General features: G+C 49.3%; 1 protein-coding gene across 1 annotated transcript in view; it reads right to left on the reverse strand.

Moving 5' to 3' along the window:
• The window catches only part of PLXNA2 (plexin A2), a gene marked incomplete at its 3' end in the record, with an annotated part of 215,866 nt that overhangs the window by 167,059 nt on the left and 28,766 nt on the right, over nt 1–20,041 (reverse strand). The window contains exon 3 of the mRNA XM_082832378.1: nt 17,175–17,357. Coding sequence (XP_082688504.1) covers nt 17,175–17,357 — 183 coding nt within the window. The remainder of the gene's footprint in view (nt 1–17,174; nt 17,358–20,041) is intronic.

A 20,041-nucleotide genomic window follows, 5' to 3' on the forward strand; every position in this document is an offset into this window, starting at 1 on the left:
GCACTCCCCGAAGAATCTCATCCTTTGCCCATGGCCAGCCGGAGACATTGCGAGGAACTTCTGAAGTCCTACCTTACCTGGAGGACACACATGCAAGCCCCTTTTGACTCCCATCAAGAAGATGTCTTACTACTGGGGCAGAAAGATGACTCCTGTCCTAGGAGTTTTTCCCTCCTCCCCCCTCCCCACTTTCCCCCTCTCCTTTCTTTCTTTTTAAACATGTATTGAATCTCTGCTACATTAGTTGGTCCTACAGACAAAGAGATGATAAATGCAGCCCCTATTCCAAAACTGCTGAGTGTACTGAGGGCCGAGAAAAGAAAAAGGGTGATGACGATACACACAATGATAATAGGTAACATTTACTGAGCCCTTATCCTATTTTGGACGCTTATCCTCTTTGGACACTGCTCTCTGTGCTTTACCTGCATTGGCTCATTTACATGTAGCTCCACAACAAGCCTGTGAGGCAGAAACTATTATTATTTCTAGTTTGCACATGAGGAGACAGGCACAGAGAGGCGAGGTGATTCTTACTATGCCACCCAGGTACTAAGGAGCAGAGTCAGGAGTGGAATCCAGGACACCTTGGGCTTGGACTCTTCTTAACTGCTATGCTCCCTGCTCTGATAGCCGTGTGATGGGGTGCTATGAAGCACACAAAGGGGGGCCTTCCTGGAGGAGGTGATGCCATGGTACCTTGAAGATGAGAAGGCGTTAGGTGGGTAGGACAACACGCGCACAGTCCCGAGGTGAGAAGGCCATGGAGATGCAACAACGTTCTAAAAGCAAGTCTTAGCCCCCGCGTGTGCATCCCCGCCCCTGACCTCATGGCTGGGTTAGAGCTGTGAATTCAGCTATCAGGACTCCTGCCTCTGGCCTGGGCTGGTTCTCCGGACACTCACTCGGAGCCACCCGTTCGGCCTCCTGTCCTAGCCCGTGCTGTCTGATTTGGCTTTACAACCAAGACCGGGGCTGATACTCTGTCTCCTGCCTGTGAGGTCCTCAACGATCCACTCCTCCCTTAGGCCTGATCTAGTCTCCATGCTTCAGCCCTCACTCACCTCTTGGTCTTGATCTGGGTTCTTTCTGTCTCACCTTGTTCTGCTGCCACTTACACCAAGTTTGGGAGTGGGAGTTTGTGTGTGTGTGTGTATGTGTGCATGTGAATGTGTACCTGTACTTGTGTACGTGCATGCATATGTGTATCTGTGCATGTGTCTAATATGTGCATGTGTATGTACGTGTGTGTGCATGGTAGGTGGTGAGTATGGTGTATGCATGCCTGTTACAAGGGGTACACACCACTCGATGGTCAGGTAGGCCCAACATTTCATCTTCTGTCATTTAAATCTGATACATATAAAATAGATGAGAGCAAGATGCTTTGATTGAAGGAGGATGGAACTGGGGGATTAGAGTGGTCACCTTAGAGCTCAAAGGCACACTGTCTAAAAACCATTAGACAGACTCAACATTTTAGGGTCAAAGGTCTTTGAATCTGATGAAAGCAATGGGCCCTCTACACAAAAATTATAGAATACAAATGTTTGCATAACATTTTGGGGGGTAGATCATGAGCCCCCCTGAATCCAGGAACACTGGTTAAAAGTCCTGTGCATTCAACTTCTGCCATACCCTCCTACTGGGTCTCCCTGCCCCTCTGACTTTGCGGGGGAGAGTTATAAGAGGTTGGCAGCTCCAGCACAGGGAATGATGAAGCCCAGACAAGTCCTGCCATTGCTTGGTTTGCTCAAGGAGAGGAGAGGCCCAGGATTTGGAAAGCACAACCTTCTCGTACTCAAATTCCTATGACAAGGGCATGGCTGTTAACATTGCTACCACATGGCCAGCCCTAGGTGGCTTGGGTGTCAGAGATGACTGTTGCCTCCGTTTCCACACTAGCTTAAAGCCTGTGAGCTCCTATATCTAGAATGGGCAAGGGATGGATATCCAGGGTCCAACCATAGTGTCATTGCTGGGTGATGCTGGGCAAATCTCTTGACTCCTCTGGGCCAGTTTCCTCAGCCATAAGACCACAGCCCATGGGGTTGTTAGGACGACTAGATGAGCTCAAAACGAGCGCTATATACATGAAAGCTCTTTACATACCTCAAACCATTAAGTAAGTTTAAGGGGGTTCTTAGTATCTTGGCATTCAGAGAATGACTGGGAGATTTATACCAAGAGAGTTGTCTTCTTCCGGACTGGGAACCAGGGAGATCTGTCCAGGGTCATCTCTCGATAAGTCCTGGGGTAGCGGGGGGAGCTCACAGCTTAGGGCACTTAGCTCCGGACAATCCCAGCAACATCCAGGGGTCCTGGAGTCATCTGCTCCCTCTTTCAAGGCTCCCATCCCTCAGCCCAGGAAAGAGACTCTAGAACAGCCTCTTGCTACAGCTCCCCTGGTCCTTTGGGCTCTGGTTGGGGCTCTAGTCTACTATGAGATGCAAATCCACTTCCAAGTTCACAGTGAGGGAAAAATGAGAAGGTTCTTCATTGGGTCTGCCTGCTGTTAATGAGCTGATCTGGGGGAAAAGACTGAGTGAAAATGAACAGTCACTACCCAGAGTCACTGGAGTGTTCCTTGCAGCTGGCCCCGATGTATGTGTTTTATGTGGCGCTCAGGCTGCCGGTGCCTGGGGCCCACAGGCAGGTTTATGAGATTAAAGCCCAGTGCCCAATAAATAATTTAGCAGCTTACTGCAAAAATACAGACACACAGTATAATAGCTACTATCTCCAGCAGCCTGATGTGTACGGACATTTTAAATGCACGTCACTTTCATCTACTTGCTTCCATTCGATGTGGGGTCCAAAACCAAAGAAGGAAAAAAAGAACATCACCTCCACCCTCTGTCCGTGTCCTGCCACTATGATGGGGTTGATGAGAAAGAAAACTCTTCAACACACTAATTATTCAGGGCTTTGCTGGCTGTCCTTCCCCACCACCCACCTCCTTCTATCTCTGCTCTATTCTTTGCTTGCGGTTCCTGTTTGTGTGTGCAGAAAGAATCTGAAATCTCCACTAGACTAATTATTCATTCAGAATTTGGTTTTCTTCTCCCAGGGGTGCCTTTGATGGAGCAAAGCTGGCTCCAGGTGCTGGCTCCTGCAGAGTCACAAGTGACTTGCTTGTGGATGCAGCTCAAAGCTGAAATAAATAAATATCACCGCCATGACTGCCAGAATCCTGGCTGAAGTTCTAATGAGGCAGAAGTTAGTGGTGATTGATTGGTAAGACTTGGTCTTGGACATGAGGGAGGGGAAGAGGATTGGAGAGGGAAGAAGGAAGAGGTTGGGGTGGGCGTCACAGGGAGAAGGCAGAGACGGTGGCTCCAAGATCTAGAAGCATCAATGGGACATGAGTGGCACAGAGTAATCTATGTAGCAACATGAGCTAGCAGCAGAAAACGATGCCAAAGGGAACCATCCTCTTCTTATTGGAAAGTTTCCTGGTTCTGATCAAAGTTCAGGGACAAGTGGCTTCAGTGGGAATGAGGGAGAGTGGTAGGATTTCCCTCTAGCTCTTGTAGAAATCTGGGAGGGTGGCATCCACTTCTGTACCAACCCCTTGATTCTCCTTCTGTGGGTAGCATCTACTCCAGACCCACTGGCCACTGGGCTTGTACAGACGCCACCAAGCTTACCCAAGCCCCCCTACTTTTTTGCCTCCTTGGCCTTGGATACATTTACTGCCAGTGGCTGTGGTTTATCTCCCGTTGTTTATGGCCTGGGACAGGCTGCCTACAAATAGGTCCCCAAAGAGTGGGGAAATGCAGGCACCTGCCATTCTTTGAAGCTCTTTCCAGAAATGAAAAGGACAGTCATAAAATGTGGCATGCGGGGGAGGAGGTGTGGTGGGGGTGACATGCATCATAAAAAGCGTAATGGACTAATGCTAATACACAGACTGGCTGCAGCCCAGGGGTGTCTGCTGGGTTCAGACATAAATATTGGGGAGGCACCAAGGAGACAGATTTTTTATTTCTTTGATTTGACGGGGAGAGGCTGGGCACATTTTTTCCTCTATTTCTCTGACTGTGGCCATTCCTCTGGCGAGACCACCAATCTGTTTGAGACTGAAGCTACTCAGTGTTTTATGGCTTCCAGAGCAGTTAGACTCTTGGAAAGACGGGAGGTACAGAAGCATTTGTGGGTGCATCCCATTGCCTCACAGGGTCAGTCCACTTGGGGGTTTTGCTGGCGTCAAGAGATCAGAATGGGGTGAGTGTCGCCGTGCTGGATGTATGCTTGAATGCACGTATGAGTAACTAGGTACCTGCCCAACATCAGGCAAATTTTGAAAATTAAAGGGACTGATTTATGTCCTCTGCTTCGTGGGAACCAAAAGAACAGCAACCCCAGCAATAACCCAACACGAATCTCCATCCCCTCTTCACTTCAGGCATAAAGAGGAAAAGAGCTGTTTGTTAACTAGTGGCAAATTCAGGTACTTCTGAATTTGGACTGAACCAAGCACACTGTTTTCGAGGGTTTTCTACATTCTCTGGCTAATGTTGGCCATTGGCCCACTACTATCTAGCCACACATTTGTCTTGAAGTATGCCCATACATAGAAAGGGTAAATGTACAGTGGAGGTATGGGCAGAGGGCAGAAGCGAGTAAGAATCCTGTAGGAAAAGGGCCTCCATTCCAGGTGAGGCTACGGTGCCCTTGCCCCTTTCTTCGTACCTTGAAGCACTCAGCCCCTAGGAGTTGTGCTCGAGCTCTGGGCCCTGAACTCAAGGACGGATTCAGTCCACCTAGAACCCTGGGCTACTTGAGAATAAAGAGAAACAAGAGAAATTGTGGTGCCTATGGTGGGGTGAGAAGCCCCGGCTCAGCCTTTCAGTGTGTGTGAGAAAAAGACCGAAGGCGTTTGGAATTCACGGTGCAGTTCACCATTTGTTTGGAAGAGTTAATTTTCCATGTGGTGTCCCCGAGAAGAGGTGGGAAATAAAGCGGCAGTCTTCCGAACGCCGTGGGTACCGAGAGCTAGAGGCTTTTGTCCTCTGCATCTGCGTATATGTGAGAGGAGAAAGAGGAAGGGGAGTGAGGAATCTTATGAGGTGTGGAAGGCCCATGATAAGCAATTGAGATGCTTCTTTAACCTCATTATTATCCTTATGAAGTAGATATTATTATTCCTGTTTTAAAGATGAGAACCCTCAAATCTGAGTTTCCAAGAGGTTACATAACTTAGCTAAGATCACAAACTTAATACATAGTAGGGTTAGGACTTGAACTCAAACCACTGTCTTCTTACAATGACATAAAAATATGAAAAGAAAAAAATCAATAAATGTTGATTTGGAGGAAAATCTATTTTCAGTCTGACAGTCAAGAGAGCAGGGACAAGTGCATCTCTTATGCCAAGTGGTGCATATTATTCGCAGTGATAAGGGGGGGTGTCACGTGTGCTACTGTTAGAAAAGGATTAGAGGACCCTTATGTGCATGATGACGTGTGATTACTCAGAGGGTGAGTGGGGCATTGAGTCTCCAGCGCTGACCTGGGTGCCTGATGATAATAAATGACTGGGCTCCCCAGTAAATAAATATGCTGCAGATCTACCTGGGAAAGCACCTCATCGTAAGAGGGAGCTCATCCTTTCCCACCAGGTGTAGCAGTGGGCCCTTTTATGTGTGAGGTTAACCGGCGCTCTCTGGATGGGAACCCTTGGGATCAGTTGTGAGTGGGGGTCTTGCCCAATCATCTACCTAAAAATGAGGCCAATTGGGCCTATCCATAGGGGTTTGTCTCAGCCCCTTCCAACCGAGCTTGGGGCACACCAAGACGTTCCTCTTCCCTCAGTTGGCTCATAGCCACCTGAAAGTCTGAGAAAGAAATCACCAGAGTACCTAGTCTTTTAGCCTAAGGTTAAGGTTAGACTTAAAGAAGACCTTCCTGACTCTGAGCTGTCGGACCCTAGACCGTAAGCAAGCAAACTGGCTCTGGAATATCCTTTCCTAAAGACCTCAAAGAGAGGGAGAGCTACCTAATTGCTGCCCACAGCTCTGGGCAAGGGGGGACCTTCCCTCCAGCCTCACCTTTGCTTGCTGATATTTTAGTAAAGGCCCAATACAAATATAGAATGTATAATTTTCACATCATTCTTGGCAAATCCCAGGTGCGCCCCATTAGCAGAGTTCCAAGGATGCCATTTTCTATTGAGAAAAAGATATGCCGCATCGGAGTGCTTAGCTAAGGGCCCTATTAATAGTGATCCTAATTATATGGCTGCAAATTTAATTCATAGCAATGATTAGTGTCAGAATCAAAGGCATCAGGCATCAATATTGATGGAATTGCATAAGCTCCATAAACAGAGAACAAGCATTCGGGCCCATCCCCCCGGCAGTGGTTTGCTGTTAACTATTACATTAAATGTCTCTTCCAATTTTGCCAGATCGAAATGAGTCCATTTCTCAGTGTCCTCCTCCCCCACCCGAAACCTTTGCCCGGCCAGCTCTGAATGGGTATGACTGGCACACAAAAGATCCCAGACAGCGTCTTTGAAGGAAAGCCCGGGGCCTCCAAGGGATGCACGGGTGATGGGCCCAGGCCCCACGCTTTACACGGCAGCTCTTGGCCTTGTCAGTAACACTCCTTTGTCTCCCCTTCAGAAAGCTCACAGCAAACAATGATGCCTGGAGAAAGGGGAGTCAGCTGGGGACTGTGTGTGGCACAAAGGCTGCCACTCCATCCATTGTGGCCTGGGCTGAGATGGGTGGGAAGGGGAGGAGGAGGCCTGAGGGGAGTGACACAAGGCAGCGTGTGCCGAGGTGACAGCTGCCACGTCCCGGTTTTCCAGGGGATCTTGGCTGGAAAGAGTGCAAAGTCAGTCCTTCCACTCTTCTCTCCTGCATCTTCTTGCAGCTCTCTGTAGGGCAGGTGGTGGGTTACAGAGGGACCAACAGAATCTTAGAGAAGGGCGATAGAGTGCTCAAAGTTAGTGGTTCACAAAGCCCAGGTCTGGAGTCAGAGGGATCTAGATTCCAATCCCAGCTGTCCAATTAGTAGCAATGTGACTCGGCAAGTTACCTAACTTCGTTGGGCTTCAGTCTGCTCATATGGAAAATGGATGTAATATTAATCCTTACCTTACAAGGGTATTGTGAGGTTTAACTAAAAAAGTACATAGCTCAGGGCGTAGCACATAGTGAGTGTCTAAGTTATAATAGGCCTACTCCCTGCAAAATAAATAAATAAATAAAGCAGCATGCCTAGAAAAAGGACTCATATGTAAAATTTGAGGTTCCCAATTCAGTGTTCTTCTGACTTGTCAGAACTTCTTAACCCCAAGGCAAGCATTTTGTGGGTAAGCAGGCCTCCTTGCTGGCCAGGCTCTAGAAAGATCCTCAAGTCACGTACAGTGAGGGCTCGGCGATGCAGCCCCAGAGCAAGGCTGTATGGCCGGGCCTGGGATAGGAAGTTCAGCTAGACTCTTGCCCTGGAGAGAACGATCCCCAGACCAACTTTAGGTTCTGCTTAGGGAATGCTTGCATGCTAGGGAAAGGCAGAGGTCAGCCTGAGGTTTTGTGCAGAGGGAACGTTCTTCCATATGATACAGAGAGAAGGGCCCCAAAAGGAAAGTCTAAAAAGCTGGATTTTATCTTGCTTCTGTTGCTAAGGACCTGGGTGATTTTGTGCAGATCCCTTAACCTTTCTAGGCCTCAGCTGTCTCATCCACAAAATAGAACAATAAACATCTCACCTGCCCAAAGTCTGTTGGCTGGACTACTTTTCTGAGGGCCTTTCCAGTTCTAAAATCAGGGGAACATTCCTGACCTTGTGTGATGGAGTCCACCTTCCCCCTGGGGGGTGGGGCTGACCCCTTTGCAGGGTCCAGACTCCATGGCCTCTTCTCCTTCCTTGGCTGCACTCTCATCCACCCCTAAACACAGAAGTGTAAGAATTCCTGATTTGCTACTAAAGGCTGTTAATACTATTGCCCCTTCCAGGTTAGGTGGGGACGCCCAGCTGGTGTCAGTAGCCTTTGAAATCCAGTGAGGTTTTGGAGAATGATGGCTGATTGGGACAATCCCAGAGGCACCAGCTCCTAAACTTGTGCCCCATCTTGAAGCCTAGAAACCTTTCTGGAGGCTGAGGCCAGGAGGGGAACAGAATCCCAGGAAGAAACTTAAAGGACAGAAACTCAGGGTGACCTTCAGCACCTTGCATCTCCATATATCTCCTGCTTCTCTGGACAGAAGGACACATGATAACAGGAAGGAAAGAGAAGTTCAAGTAGCTGCAAGCTTTTAGCTTTATCATTGTTGGACTATACAGGTGACTGAGGTGTGTGCTGCACCATTTCCACCTGAAATATTTGTAGCTCTGATTCCAATCTTCCCTTGATTTACCCTGTGACCCTAAGCAATCCATAATAATCCATAATCTCTGTGAATTTCAGTATCACCATCTGTCACGGAGCAGAGAAATATCTCAATCCTTCCTGTTTATCCTAAATGCTATGGGATTAGTGAGCTAATGGAAACCAAGGGAATCTGGGTCCTTAGGAAAGGATGGTAATGGCGTAGGAGTGGTAGCAGTAACACTAGTAGAGTCACACTTACAGCAATTATGGTAATAGCAGCAATAGCTACCATTTATTAAGCATCTGCTACACACTGGGCTCTATATTAGGTACTTCATATCCCCCAAGTCTGACATGCATAGCAATCTTGCAAGGTAGCATCAGTGGACCAGTTGATGACACTAAGGTCTGCCCAAGATCACACAGTTCATTGAAGGTGGAGTTGTGTAGCCCTAGGATATCATGGTTGGCTTGGGAACATGCAAAGGGCAGAGACTGGCCCCGTTTTAGTTAATTCTGCAAAGCCATAAGAGCCGAACCACCACTTCCCCCAGCCCGGCCCTGAGGAGGGGTCAGTACCTATTGTTTGGTGATATGGGACTCGGAAAGCTCTCACTGGTGACTAATGCAGCTGGATGCCGGTGTCCAGCAGGATTAGATTAGTTCGGCCCAGCTGGTCTAGCCTTCCAAGTATTTCTTTTCCCATGACACAGGGCTGGGGGCAAGGGGCAGGATTCTCTTCCTCCATCTGACCTTGCAAACATGTCACTAAAAAAGAGGCTGATCTGACAGCTCCACTCCCCCAGGGAGCCAGAGGAGAAGCGGGCTTCGGGGGAAGCCTCCAAGATGTTGGTAATAATAATGGAAAGCACTTTTGTTGCCAAGCACCATAGTAAGAACTTTTCATACATGATTTCACTTAGTCCTTCCAACAACTATGCAAAGTGTTTATTACTGCCCACTCCACAGAAGAAAAAAATTGAGGCTCACAAGTTAAGTAACAATAGTAGTGATATTTAAATGCATATAAGCTCAGCACCCCACTTTACATAAATGATTTCATTATGCTCTATTTTTTTCATTAGCACTTATTATCTTCTAAATATACTGTATATTGTGCGTTCTCATTATTTTCTTTCCACATTAAGGTATAATCTTCACTAGGGCAGGCGATGTTGACAGTTTTGTTTACTACTGTATACCAAGCAAATGGCGCACAGTAGGTATTCAATACATTTTCGTTCAAGAATGAATGATTTCATTTAATCCTCATTACAATCTCATGCGGCAGGTATTATAACTGTCTTCATTTTACACGTGAGGAAACTGAAGCTCAGAGGTCACACAGCTAATAGACTGGAGTCAGAACTGCATCCTGTAAGCTCCTATGCTCTCTGTTATGCAAATAGGTTCCTACCTGAAGACAAGAGGACAGCACCAGCTGGCCTTTGGAGGTCCTGTCCAACCTCAAGATATATGTCCATGCTTTGTACCCATAAGCAGGCAAGGCTCAGTGACCTAAAAGGATGTGCCTCTATGCGGTCTGTATTTTCCTAAAGATGACCGCTCTGTAAACATTAGCACCTTGGCTTCTTAAACATTCTACAGAGCCTATTTGGGTCACCTGGATTCTGCGAACTTGAAGCATTACACCTGTGCTTCACCTGCTCTGAGATAAAGCCCCGAGCTCCAAAGGGCTCCCTCTTGGAGTGCAAAGCACCACGCCGAGCACACAGCCTGACTCCTCACACCGGGATTATCCAAGATTGAAGCACACAGGAGCCGCACAAAAGGTGCAAAAAATAAATGCATCTTTAGTTTCTCCCTTTCAGAATGACTCTGGGAGATCAGGGGCTCTTCCCTGGGGTCAGCTGGGGCTCTGGATAGAAACCCACACCCTCTCTCTCCACCTGTCATGGTCGAGCAGGGGGATGTGGTGGTCAGGGGAGGAGGTTTGGAAGGATTCTGTAAATATGCCCCCTTCCCTGTGCCAGCCAAATGCTGCCTTTCCCAGGTTCCAGAAGACCAGTTCTTGGGACCCAAGAGGCCTATAAAACAACAAAACAAACAGCGAGTTTGGCGGCAGGAGCCTGGGCAGGGAGCCAAAGTCATTACTGGGGATGTGGTGGTGAGTTCTGAGCCACCAGCCCACCTCCTCTGCACAGGCTCTGGGGCAGGGGGAGAGGGCATCTGCTGCCCACTACCCCAGCCCCCAGAGCTGCTGAGATGCATCAGGGACACAGAGCATTAGCTCAGCGGTCACAGGTCCCAAGAAATCCGCTAGGTCTCCTAGAATGAGACCCACAGCCCTGGCTGTTTACTCAATCCAAGGCTCACAATGAGAGACGAGTGAATCATTTCCACTCCGAGGAATGAGTGGCTATTGTTCGGTGGTGTTGGCACAGCGAGAAAGGTATGCTTCTCAGCTTTTCACCCAACTTGGCTTTCCGTCCGCCAAGACAACTCCACCCCACAAGGGAGCCAAGTAGCAGGTTAGGAACTTCCGTGCATGTTTTGGGAGGAAGTATAAATGCCAATGTCAATTTTGCCAATGGATCGGCCATGTAACCTTGGACAAGATATTTCATTTAACATCCCGGTGGCTCAGTTTTCCACATCTGTAAAATGGAGTGGAGATGCAGGGAACCCTCGCCATACTTGGCTGAAGTATTTGTGGAGGCTGGAAAGGACCGCGGAAAGATATCTCATAAATCGCGTTATCAAGTAACTGAGCAATAACCCCAGGGCCTGGGAGAGTTAATACTCTGGCGCTCCCAATGGAGTCTTTCCAGTGCCTAAGCTGCCACTGCGAGAGGCTCACAGTTTTCCTGGCCTGGCTCAGTTTGTGAGCTTACAAAGAGAAGAATGAGAATGGGACGGGACGTCGGCAGGGTTTCCTGTGAGCTGCGGACTGGAGACCTTGGGTTGGTATGTCCCGTAGAGAAAGGCAGAAAGGATTTTCCTCAAGCATTTCACAAGCATTCTGGTGGCTGCCTTAGCTAATGGGAAAGAAGGTGGTGGCAAAAGAGGCCCCGGCCCTCCCCAGACCTTGAAAAGGCTAAGTCTCTGTGGATTTGCAAAAATGTCCAGGAGTCCGATACTCCTGGCAGGGGTGGCAGGGAAGGGGTTGCCTGGGCCTCTGTACCTGCCTCTCGGCTGCAGGCAAAACTGCCTCTGATGCAGGTGAGGCAGATAGCTGGCCATGCTCTCCTGGGATCTACGGGCAACAGTGTAAACGCGGCTCCTTCCTCCCAGCTTGGTCAGCATTGCGGAGAGCACTACCCCACCCTCTTCCAAACACTGTTAACCAGAAAACAGGCTCTTTTCCTGTCCCAGCAGTTCTCTTGTTTCCTAGACCCCTCATCCCACGGCCACCCTCCAACCCTCCCCCTCCCCTGCAGACCTATCCACCACATCCTAACTTCCTTCCTTTGCAAACCAGCCACGTCAACAGGAGTCACTCTTGGTGTCTGGTTCTCTTCCAACGCGTGCAAGTAGGTCTCTGGCCTGGAGGAGGTACATTTGAGATAAATTTCATGAGCAACTGTTGTGTGAGAGACACTGGATCTGGCTGTGGGGATGGGTGACATATGTGGAAAAGAGGGCCCCTGTCCTCCAGGACCTGTGAGTCTCAGGAGAAGTGGACCCCTTATTCTGCAGCTGCTCCCACACCAGATGCTATTGGAGCAAAGCGGCAGGGGGTCTGAGGAGGGCGCTAGTCACAGTGCTGGAAGGGGCGAGGTGAGGGACATGTCACCAGGCCTTGAGCAGCAGGAGAGGCTTCCGGTGGCAGGGTTGCGGGACAGAACAGCGAGCCAGCACCTCCTGCTGCTGTGAGGCCCTGGGGTCGAGGGGCCAGAGGAGGCCTGAAGAAATGGGAAGCCGGGGCTGAGGCAGAAGTTTTAGCAGCTGCAAATGGAGGGGAGGAACCAATGGGACTTTGTCCCAAACCCTAGAGAGTCCTGCTTCCCGGTCCCAGCGTCTTCTGCCCTTTCAGCTCGGGCCCCATGACCTGTCTCCTGGACCCCTCCCTTCAACCTGGGAAGTCGTGTTAAATGAGTCTGTAGTCCCTGTTGCCACTACTCTTCCTCGTGTGCTTTGCTATTAGCTCCGGGCACCTCTTAGGTGGACTCCCACCGCCTGCCCTTGGCCAGGAGGGATGTCAGCACAGTCAGCCGTGCCCAGCCCCAGGAGGCCCTGCTTTCCCTCCCCTGCCTCTTGCCCCAGGCCTGCCTGCCCTCATCCTCTGGGTCCTGCCTTGCCCTGTCTGGGCCAAGCACCTCCCCGCTGACCCTTAGGGGCTTTCTGCTACACACCCAGGGCCAGCGTGAACCCAGCTGTGACTTCAAAGCCCACCCCCAGGGTGCCTTGGCCTTCCGCGCTCTGCTCCCCTTCTCTGCCCTCCGTTATCTCCCACCCCTACTGAGGGAGTCAGAGAAATAGGGGCGGCATAAGTGGGAAGGTCATGTGCTTGGTGCAGGTGCCTCTCCACAGCTTCCCTGATCGGTGACCACCTAGTCTCTGCTTCAGTATTTCCACTGACTGGGAGCTCATTCCCTCTTGAGTCAACTCTTTCCATTATGGGACAGTTTGGCTGCAAGAAGCTTCTTCCTCCTATTAAGTGGAAAACTATTTTACCGGAACTCCTAGCTGTTGGCCCTCTTCTGCCCTCTGGGGCCACACTGAATAAGTTTAATTCACCTTGCACAGCTTAATGGAGAAGCATGATTGTGAAACCAGACGATCAAGGTTCAAACCCTGGCTCTGCCATTTACTTGCCATGTGGCTCTTGGACGCATTTCTTTACCTTTTCTGGCCTCTATTTCCTCATCAGCAAAATGGAGGTGACAATAGCACCTACCCCATCGAGTTGTATAAAGATTAGTTAGTAGATATCAAGCTCTTAGAATATCACCTGACACATAATAAGTGCTCAGTAAATCACAGTCTGTGAAGAAAGCTGTTTCGTCTCCCCCCTTCCACTTCTTCCCTTGGGTTAACATCCTTTTAAAAGTATTCTCCGTACAGCATGGCTCCCGCATCCTTGCAGGCCTTGTTGACCTGGCTCTTTGGTTGGCTTACGCCCTCTTACAATGTTATCTCCCGTGGGACGTGGGGCCTCCACTTTTCATGACCTTCTGTTAGTGTGGTGAAGACTAATTAACTTTGTGGATCACACGGTTTGCTCACAAGGTCAGCGAAAGTCCCAAGATCCTTTTCACTTGATCCTCTAGGGCTTGAGCCTCACTCTACGCCTTGGCTTCCACTTCGCCAAGTCCTCCAAGCCCCTCCGCGCACTCTAGACCTTGCTGGCACGTGCTTTGCATCTTCTCAGTGCGGCACCCAAGGTCTAGAGGGCCCTTCTCTCCCATCCCCGACTCATCACTTTGTCTGTCTCATTCAGTCTCAGAGCAAATCTTAGTAAGCTTCCTCCTCCATGAAGCCCTCCAGGTTAATCACACTGTGGCAGCTGATTTCTCTGGAATCGTTCCATCCCTGTGGTGAATCCTGGCCTGTCTTCTTATCACCTCTGATGCCCTGGACCTTAGTCTAGGCAAGTGTTACACCTCTTGGTTCTGAGGTCTCGTCCTTATTCTGCCTGTTCCCTCTGCATGTTTGTGACTCAGAAGGCGGTGGCCTCGTCTGCACTGTTCTCTGCCTGGAGAGCAGAGGGCAGGTATGAGCAAGTATGTGACACAGCACAGAACAACACCTCGTGGTCCTGCCACTTCTAGGCAGTCTCTGCTTCCTCTAATCGTCCCCACTCGGGGACATCCTGTCCTATGGGCTGCCATGGACGGAGGCCGCACAGTCTGACAGACACCTGGTTAGGCAGGGAAGAAGTGAGTGGTCCTGACGCACCCTGCTTCCCTTCCCTCTCCAAACTCTTGGCTAGTTGTTTTTTTTTTTTTTTTTCCTTCCTGTGTTGAAAGAGCTATGCGGCCTGGACCATGGCAGAGTTTCCTGGGGACATTCCATAAATTCCTCATGGGCCGTTTCTCTGGGTAAATGGGAGGCCAGTGGGAGCCCGACTTTAGTATCAGGTGCCTCAAAGGCGTGTGGGTGGAAAGGAAGGGTGAGTCGCCCAGAGGAGAAGGAGGGGTATTATGAGCTCATAGAAACAACTAAAGAACATCGAAGTGAAGAGAGAGAAGGAACAGACAACTGCAGGTCGAAACAAGCTGTGGGCAGCCATGCCCCAGCCTCCCCCTTGAATCCTCTGACTTGCCCCCCTAGCAACTTGTCTGCTGGGGTTCCAACAGGGCTAAGAGAACTTGGCTACACTGAGTGTGTGGCTTGAAAAGAGAGATATGGGAAGGTCAGCCCAGGGCCCTTTGAGCCTGGCTGGGTGGTTCTTCCTTTATTCAGTCCTCGTCCACCCATTTGGCAAACATTAATTCCCTAACTCAGATCCAGGGCTGAGGAGAATGGAGGCCCTAGGCCCTGGCTTAACCCTGTAGCAAGCCTGAACCCGAAGGCTGTTCTCAACCTCCACCCCCGGGGTTCCGTGGCTGCTTCTTTACGTAAAACAGGTGTCAACTCGGATGTCAGGACAAGAGGCAACTTGTCTTCATCTCTAAGCTTGGACGAGTCACTTTTCTTCTCTGGGCCTCAATTTTCCTGCCAAATAATGCTAGTATTGGGCTAGATGGTCTCTAAGGTTCCTTAGAGAATGGTTTTCTTTTTCGAGACAGTTTTGAGGCCCATCCCAGGTGGGAACACTTGGTGAAAGGATGAGGCAGAAAGAAGGAAATAAATATGAACAAAGGCATGACCCCTGCCTTTAACAGAACTTTCAAGAGAATAAAGGAGACAGAATCAGGAATGATCCAGAACAGTGACTGAAGGTGCAGGAAGGAGAGGAGAAAATGCTGAGCACTAGCTTAGCTGTGGCTCCTACTGGGCTTCCAGAGCCTTTGTGCAACTGAGAAACAGGTGGTATTTATGGGCAGATGAGTCAGCTCCAGGAGCTCCTCTGGGGGTACGTTTATACCCTAGGGTGTATGGCTTGCTTGACAAGGAGAGTTCAGATTGGATTTCAACTCCCATAGGCACCTCGGCCCAAAGTCCCTGGGCAAGTCACAATCTACCCAGCTGTATAGATAACCCTGCAGGAAAGTAGCCAGCCTCAGGAGTCCAAGTTGAACACTGTCTTGATAGAATATACCACTTTTTTTTTTTTTTTTTTTTGTGGTACACCGGCCTCACCGCTGTGGCCTCTCCTGCCGCAGAGCACAGGCTCCGGATGCGCAGGCCCAGCGGCCATGGATCACGGGCCCAGCCGCTCCGCGGCATGTGGGATCTTCCCGGACCAGGGCACAAACCCCTGTCCCCTGCATCAGCAGGCAGCCTCTCAACCACGGCGCCACCAGGGAAGCCACAGAATATACCACTTTATAAAAATTGAAGTAGAGTCGATTTACAATGTTGCGTCAGTTTCAGGTGTACAGCAAAGTGATTCGATATATATATATATATATATATATATATATATATATACACACACACACACACATATATATATATATATCCTATTCAGACTCTTTTCTAGAGTACACCACTTTTAAATCTTAGTGGAATCTCAGAAGGTCAACTCCTTCCCTCTCCACTTCTGGGAAAGCAAACGCCAGGACCACACTCATCCTCACTCTCCCATACCTGAAACCAAGCCAGGGCCCACAGTCCCAGGCCAAGTGGAGGGCACAGGACAGGTACAGGTGGGCACCTCTCCACAGAGTGAGGAAAGGGTTAAAGGGCTCTGGCATCATGAGAAAGAAGGCATCTCCACATCAACCCAGACCAGTTTTTCTCACCTCCTTTGGCAGCAACTCAGAACAAGCAGAACACGGAAATTCTTCCTCAGGCTCCCTCCCTGCCACCCTCCTTCCACATTCCCAAACAACATCTCTCCTGAGGCTCTAACTGGATTAGGAGGAAAGAGCCACAGGGCTGATGTCAACATCAAAGGGTGAGATGCGGTGAGGTCTGGCCTGTGTCTTGATCCACAGGTGCTGGGACTGGGGAAAGGTGGCAGGAGGGTGAGCTTGGGAAAAAGGGATTAGCAGGGACTGGAAAGAACGTGGCTGCTGTAATTCCACATGATAAACCAGACTGTGCTCCGTCTCTACACCTTAAGTGCTAGACAAGCAGGTACAAGCTTCCGGCTTCAGCCCGCCACGCAGGAGGCTTCCCGTGCTGCCAGCCCCAGACGGCCCGTGCCCTCCCATGGGCAGAGGTGCTCAGAGCAGGCACAGGATAAGATGCCTACTTCCTCCTGTCAGCTCAGGTCTTGGGGGTGAGGGAGGAGGGGCGGGGAAGAGACTGCGATTGCAGGAAGAGGAAAGACAGGAGAACAGTCCCTTATCCAGGCACCGTATACCATCCCAGAGAGGCACCACCATCGGCTGAGAAGTGAGACCCATAATGTGCTTCAAGCAGCTGCTCTGGACTCAACAAAGACTTCTGATCAGTACAATCACCTCTATAGACTGTGGGGAGGGATTTATGATGTGGGTGATTCATAATATAGATAATCAAAAAATCCGTTCTACTTGATTTGGAGACTTTTTTTTTTCCCTCCTCTAGACAGATGCACCTTCCTAATTCCTTGGAGTTTGGTCAATATTGAAATATGTTTACATTACCAAGACACTCACTGACCAGTGGGTAGAGGAAGCAGCTAGAAGATAAGGCACAAATTAACCCCTACCAACCCTCCCCACTCTACCTGTTCCTGCCCCAAGAAAACTGAGTTGCCTCTAGTTAAATCTCCATCCACAGCAGCCTTCTAGCAGAGGCTCTCAGCGGAGGAGCTGAACAGCGTCGGGCGTCCAGTCTCACGGACTCTTACCTTCTTCAGCTTGCCGCTCTTTGTACCCACAAACACCACGCTGTAGCCATTGTAAACATAGGACGCCACCGAGGTCATGCGGTCCCGGCTGGTGGTGTACAGGGTCAGGCCCTCCACTGGAATTGAGCCTCCAAGTGGCTGGTTGATGTCCAGTCCACAGAAGTTGTCATCGATGGGCACCGGCTGGAGAGAAGGGGAGGGACCTGGGGTGAGTAACAGCGGAGGCAGGGCCGCGTTGATCCCCACCAGCCCACCCACCGTGGCCACCAGCCCCAGGACACCAGGCCTCCGAGAAATTCAGGCATGGAGTTCAGGGGCCTAACACATACTGCACACACAAACATCTCACGGCTGACCCATGAACCCCGCACTGACTCCTGGGAAACCAGACAGCTTTCTTCTCCCTCACCTGCTATCACCCACTCGCTTTTCTGCCAAGACAACCTGCGACAGGTTGCAAAGCTGATTGCTCAAACTCATTTCCTGGTCATTTACGTGTCCCTGTGGACCACGCCATTTGTGGCGGTCTTTCTATTTAGACAGTGGAGATTCAGTCTAGAGGCAACATCACAGGATTCCCACCAGCCTGGTGGCGTTCCTTATTTGTTTCCTGGACTGCAAAAGCCTGCCTTCGGGCATAAGGAATTTTCAGTCATTCCATTATTCACCACATCCCACACTGGGGATACATTAAAAAGGGTTATCTTAATATTGAACAGTGCCTTATACTTTGGAAAAGTTACTTCATCTACATGAATCTCAGTTTCTTCAGGTGTCACACTACCTGCCCACCTTTGTGAGAGAATCACTGGGGAGAAAAGGAAATAACACGTGCGAAGAGATTCGTTAAGTTGTACAATGATTCTCATCACTGTCGGTTAGAGGTCTTCAATGATGTTTGGGTAGATTCTGGGGGAGATGGTCTTCTTGTTAGCAGCCTTTTGCAGGGAGTGGAGGTATGCTTGTATAAAGAATATCTGTCATTGAATAAATTTTTTTTAAAAAAATTAAAGTCTCTTCTCTCTCAGAAGAGACTAGGGCACCTTGAAAAGACATTGCACCTTGAGCAAGTGGAAAAATAGCTGGACAGAAAGAATCCCAGTCTCTGTTCTTCTTCTATGTGAACTTTGATCAGTAGCAGCCTCTTTGGGGACTGTTAAATTGATGATTTCTAAGATCTCATTCAGTTAAAAAAAAAAGACTGCATGCTTCCTGAGGACAGGGGCTGCGAGGGGCCTGCATTCTCTGCACACTGTCTAGCCTGGGGCTGGGCTATGACGGATCCTCCAAAACATGCCAGTTGATTGCACAACAGGGAATCCTGTGGGCAAATGTTGCAGACCCTGGGCCAGAAAGAGCCCTGAGCCCTGTGGCAGCTGTTCCTCCTGGGTCTGGAAAGGCATCCTCGAGGAGGAAGGAAGTGACGGTCGTGGGAAGCACAGAAAGCATCATGGAGAGACCTGTTCCCATCACCCTTCTCCTCTCACCCACACCAGGAAAGCGCGGGCTGGTGTGTCGTTCCCTGACAGCTTCATTTCCTTGGAAGAACTGATTTATAAGCTAAATGGGATTTTTTTTGGTAAACCAGGGACTTCTCTTTCATTCCCTGTTCAAATCCAAAGAGAACAGAGGCTCATGTCTTGTGATTCCTTGGTGTTTTGTAGAGAGCTACTGCTCCTACAACTGAGTGGTGGTGCTACCCTTGTTGTGTGTGTGTGTGTGTGTGTGTGTGTGTGTGTGTGTTTATTCTTTAGGAAAGAAAACTAACTTTTGGGTTAAGGATGACCTTGAACTCTGGATTATACGGCACTCCACACGGCAGAAGGGATAAGCTTCTCAGGCAGGGAGTGAAGCAATGGTATGGTAGAGCCAGCTTATGAGGAATGCCTGTACATCTATCTCTGCATTCAGTGACATCACACTGGTGGCTTGAAATTATCCATGGTGGGAGTATTTACACCACGGAAATTGGCAAATGCTTCTACTCAAGATCCTCCCACCCCAATCCCTTCCCTACTACTACCATTGCCTGCATATAGCCATCCATTTAAGATTCACCAGCACATCCCTGGAGCCAATGATGGAAATTTCAGGCTCCCTAAAAGGTAGGTCAGAGGAATCAGCTACCACTTTTTACATTTTCTACTTCTCTTTCTCATCCCTACACCAGAGGCACAAGTGTCCTGATAAAGAATCAGGAAATCTAGATTGTAGTCCTGTCTCTACCACTAGCCAGCTATGTTATCTTGATATACCACATACCCACTTTGAGTCTGAATGCTCTCATCTGTAAAGGGAAAGGATTAGACCAGGTAATCGTCAAGCTTCCTTTCAGCTCTGAAAGTTCTTGATTTCATGGCTTCAGTTTCTTTCCCACTCTCTCCAGGGACCGCTAAGGTTGCAGAGCCTGGGCTCAGCCATAACCTAAGCCAGCTTCTGAGAAATGATGACAGAAGCCAAAAACTTGCCAGTGATTTTGAATTTCTCTACATCCCTCCTGACTCTAGAATCACCAGACTGTGACGGAAACGGTTTGTTCTGAGCCTAAGCCCCTGGGATTGGCTGGCATTTCCTTTTCTCGTCTCTAAATTGTCAGATATTCCCAAACACCTGCTGCCCCTTTACTTTTGCTCTGAAAGGGAGAGCCTGGTGTATGGCTTTCCTTAGAAGCAGCACGGCTAAATGCAAAGAGTTTGGACTCAGAGGTCATATGGGCTAAACTGAATTCAAATCCCTGCTGTGTCATTTATGGTTGTATGGGTGCAACCAATGTACTTAGTTTTTGTGTCTTTGTTTTTCCATCTGTCAAATGGGGGATGATAATCCTTGCTTTATAGGGTCATATTGAGGATCAAGTGAGGTAACTC

The sequence above is a fragment of the Leucopleurus acutus genome, assembly GCF_964270905.1.
Source record: "Leucopleurus acutus genome assembly, chromosome: 2".
NCBI classification, from domain to species: domain Eukaryota; kingdom Metazoa; phylum Chordata; class Mammalia; order Artiodactyla; family Delphinidae; genus Leucopleurus; species Leucopleurus acutus.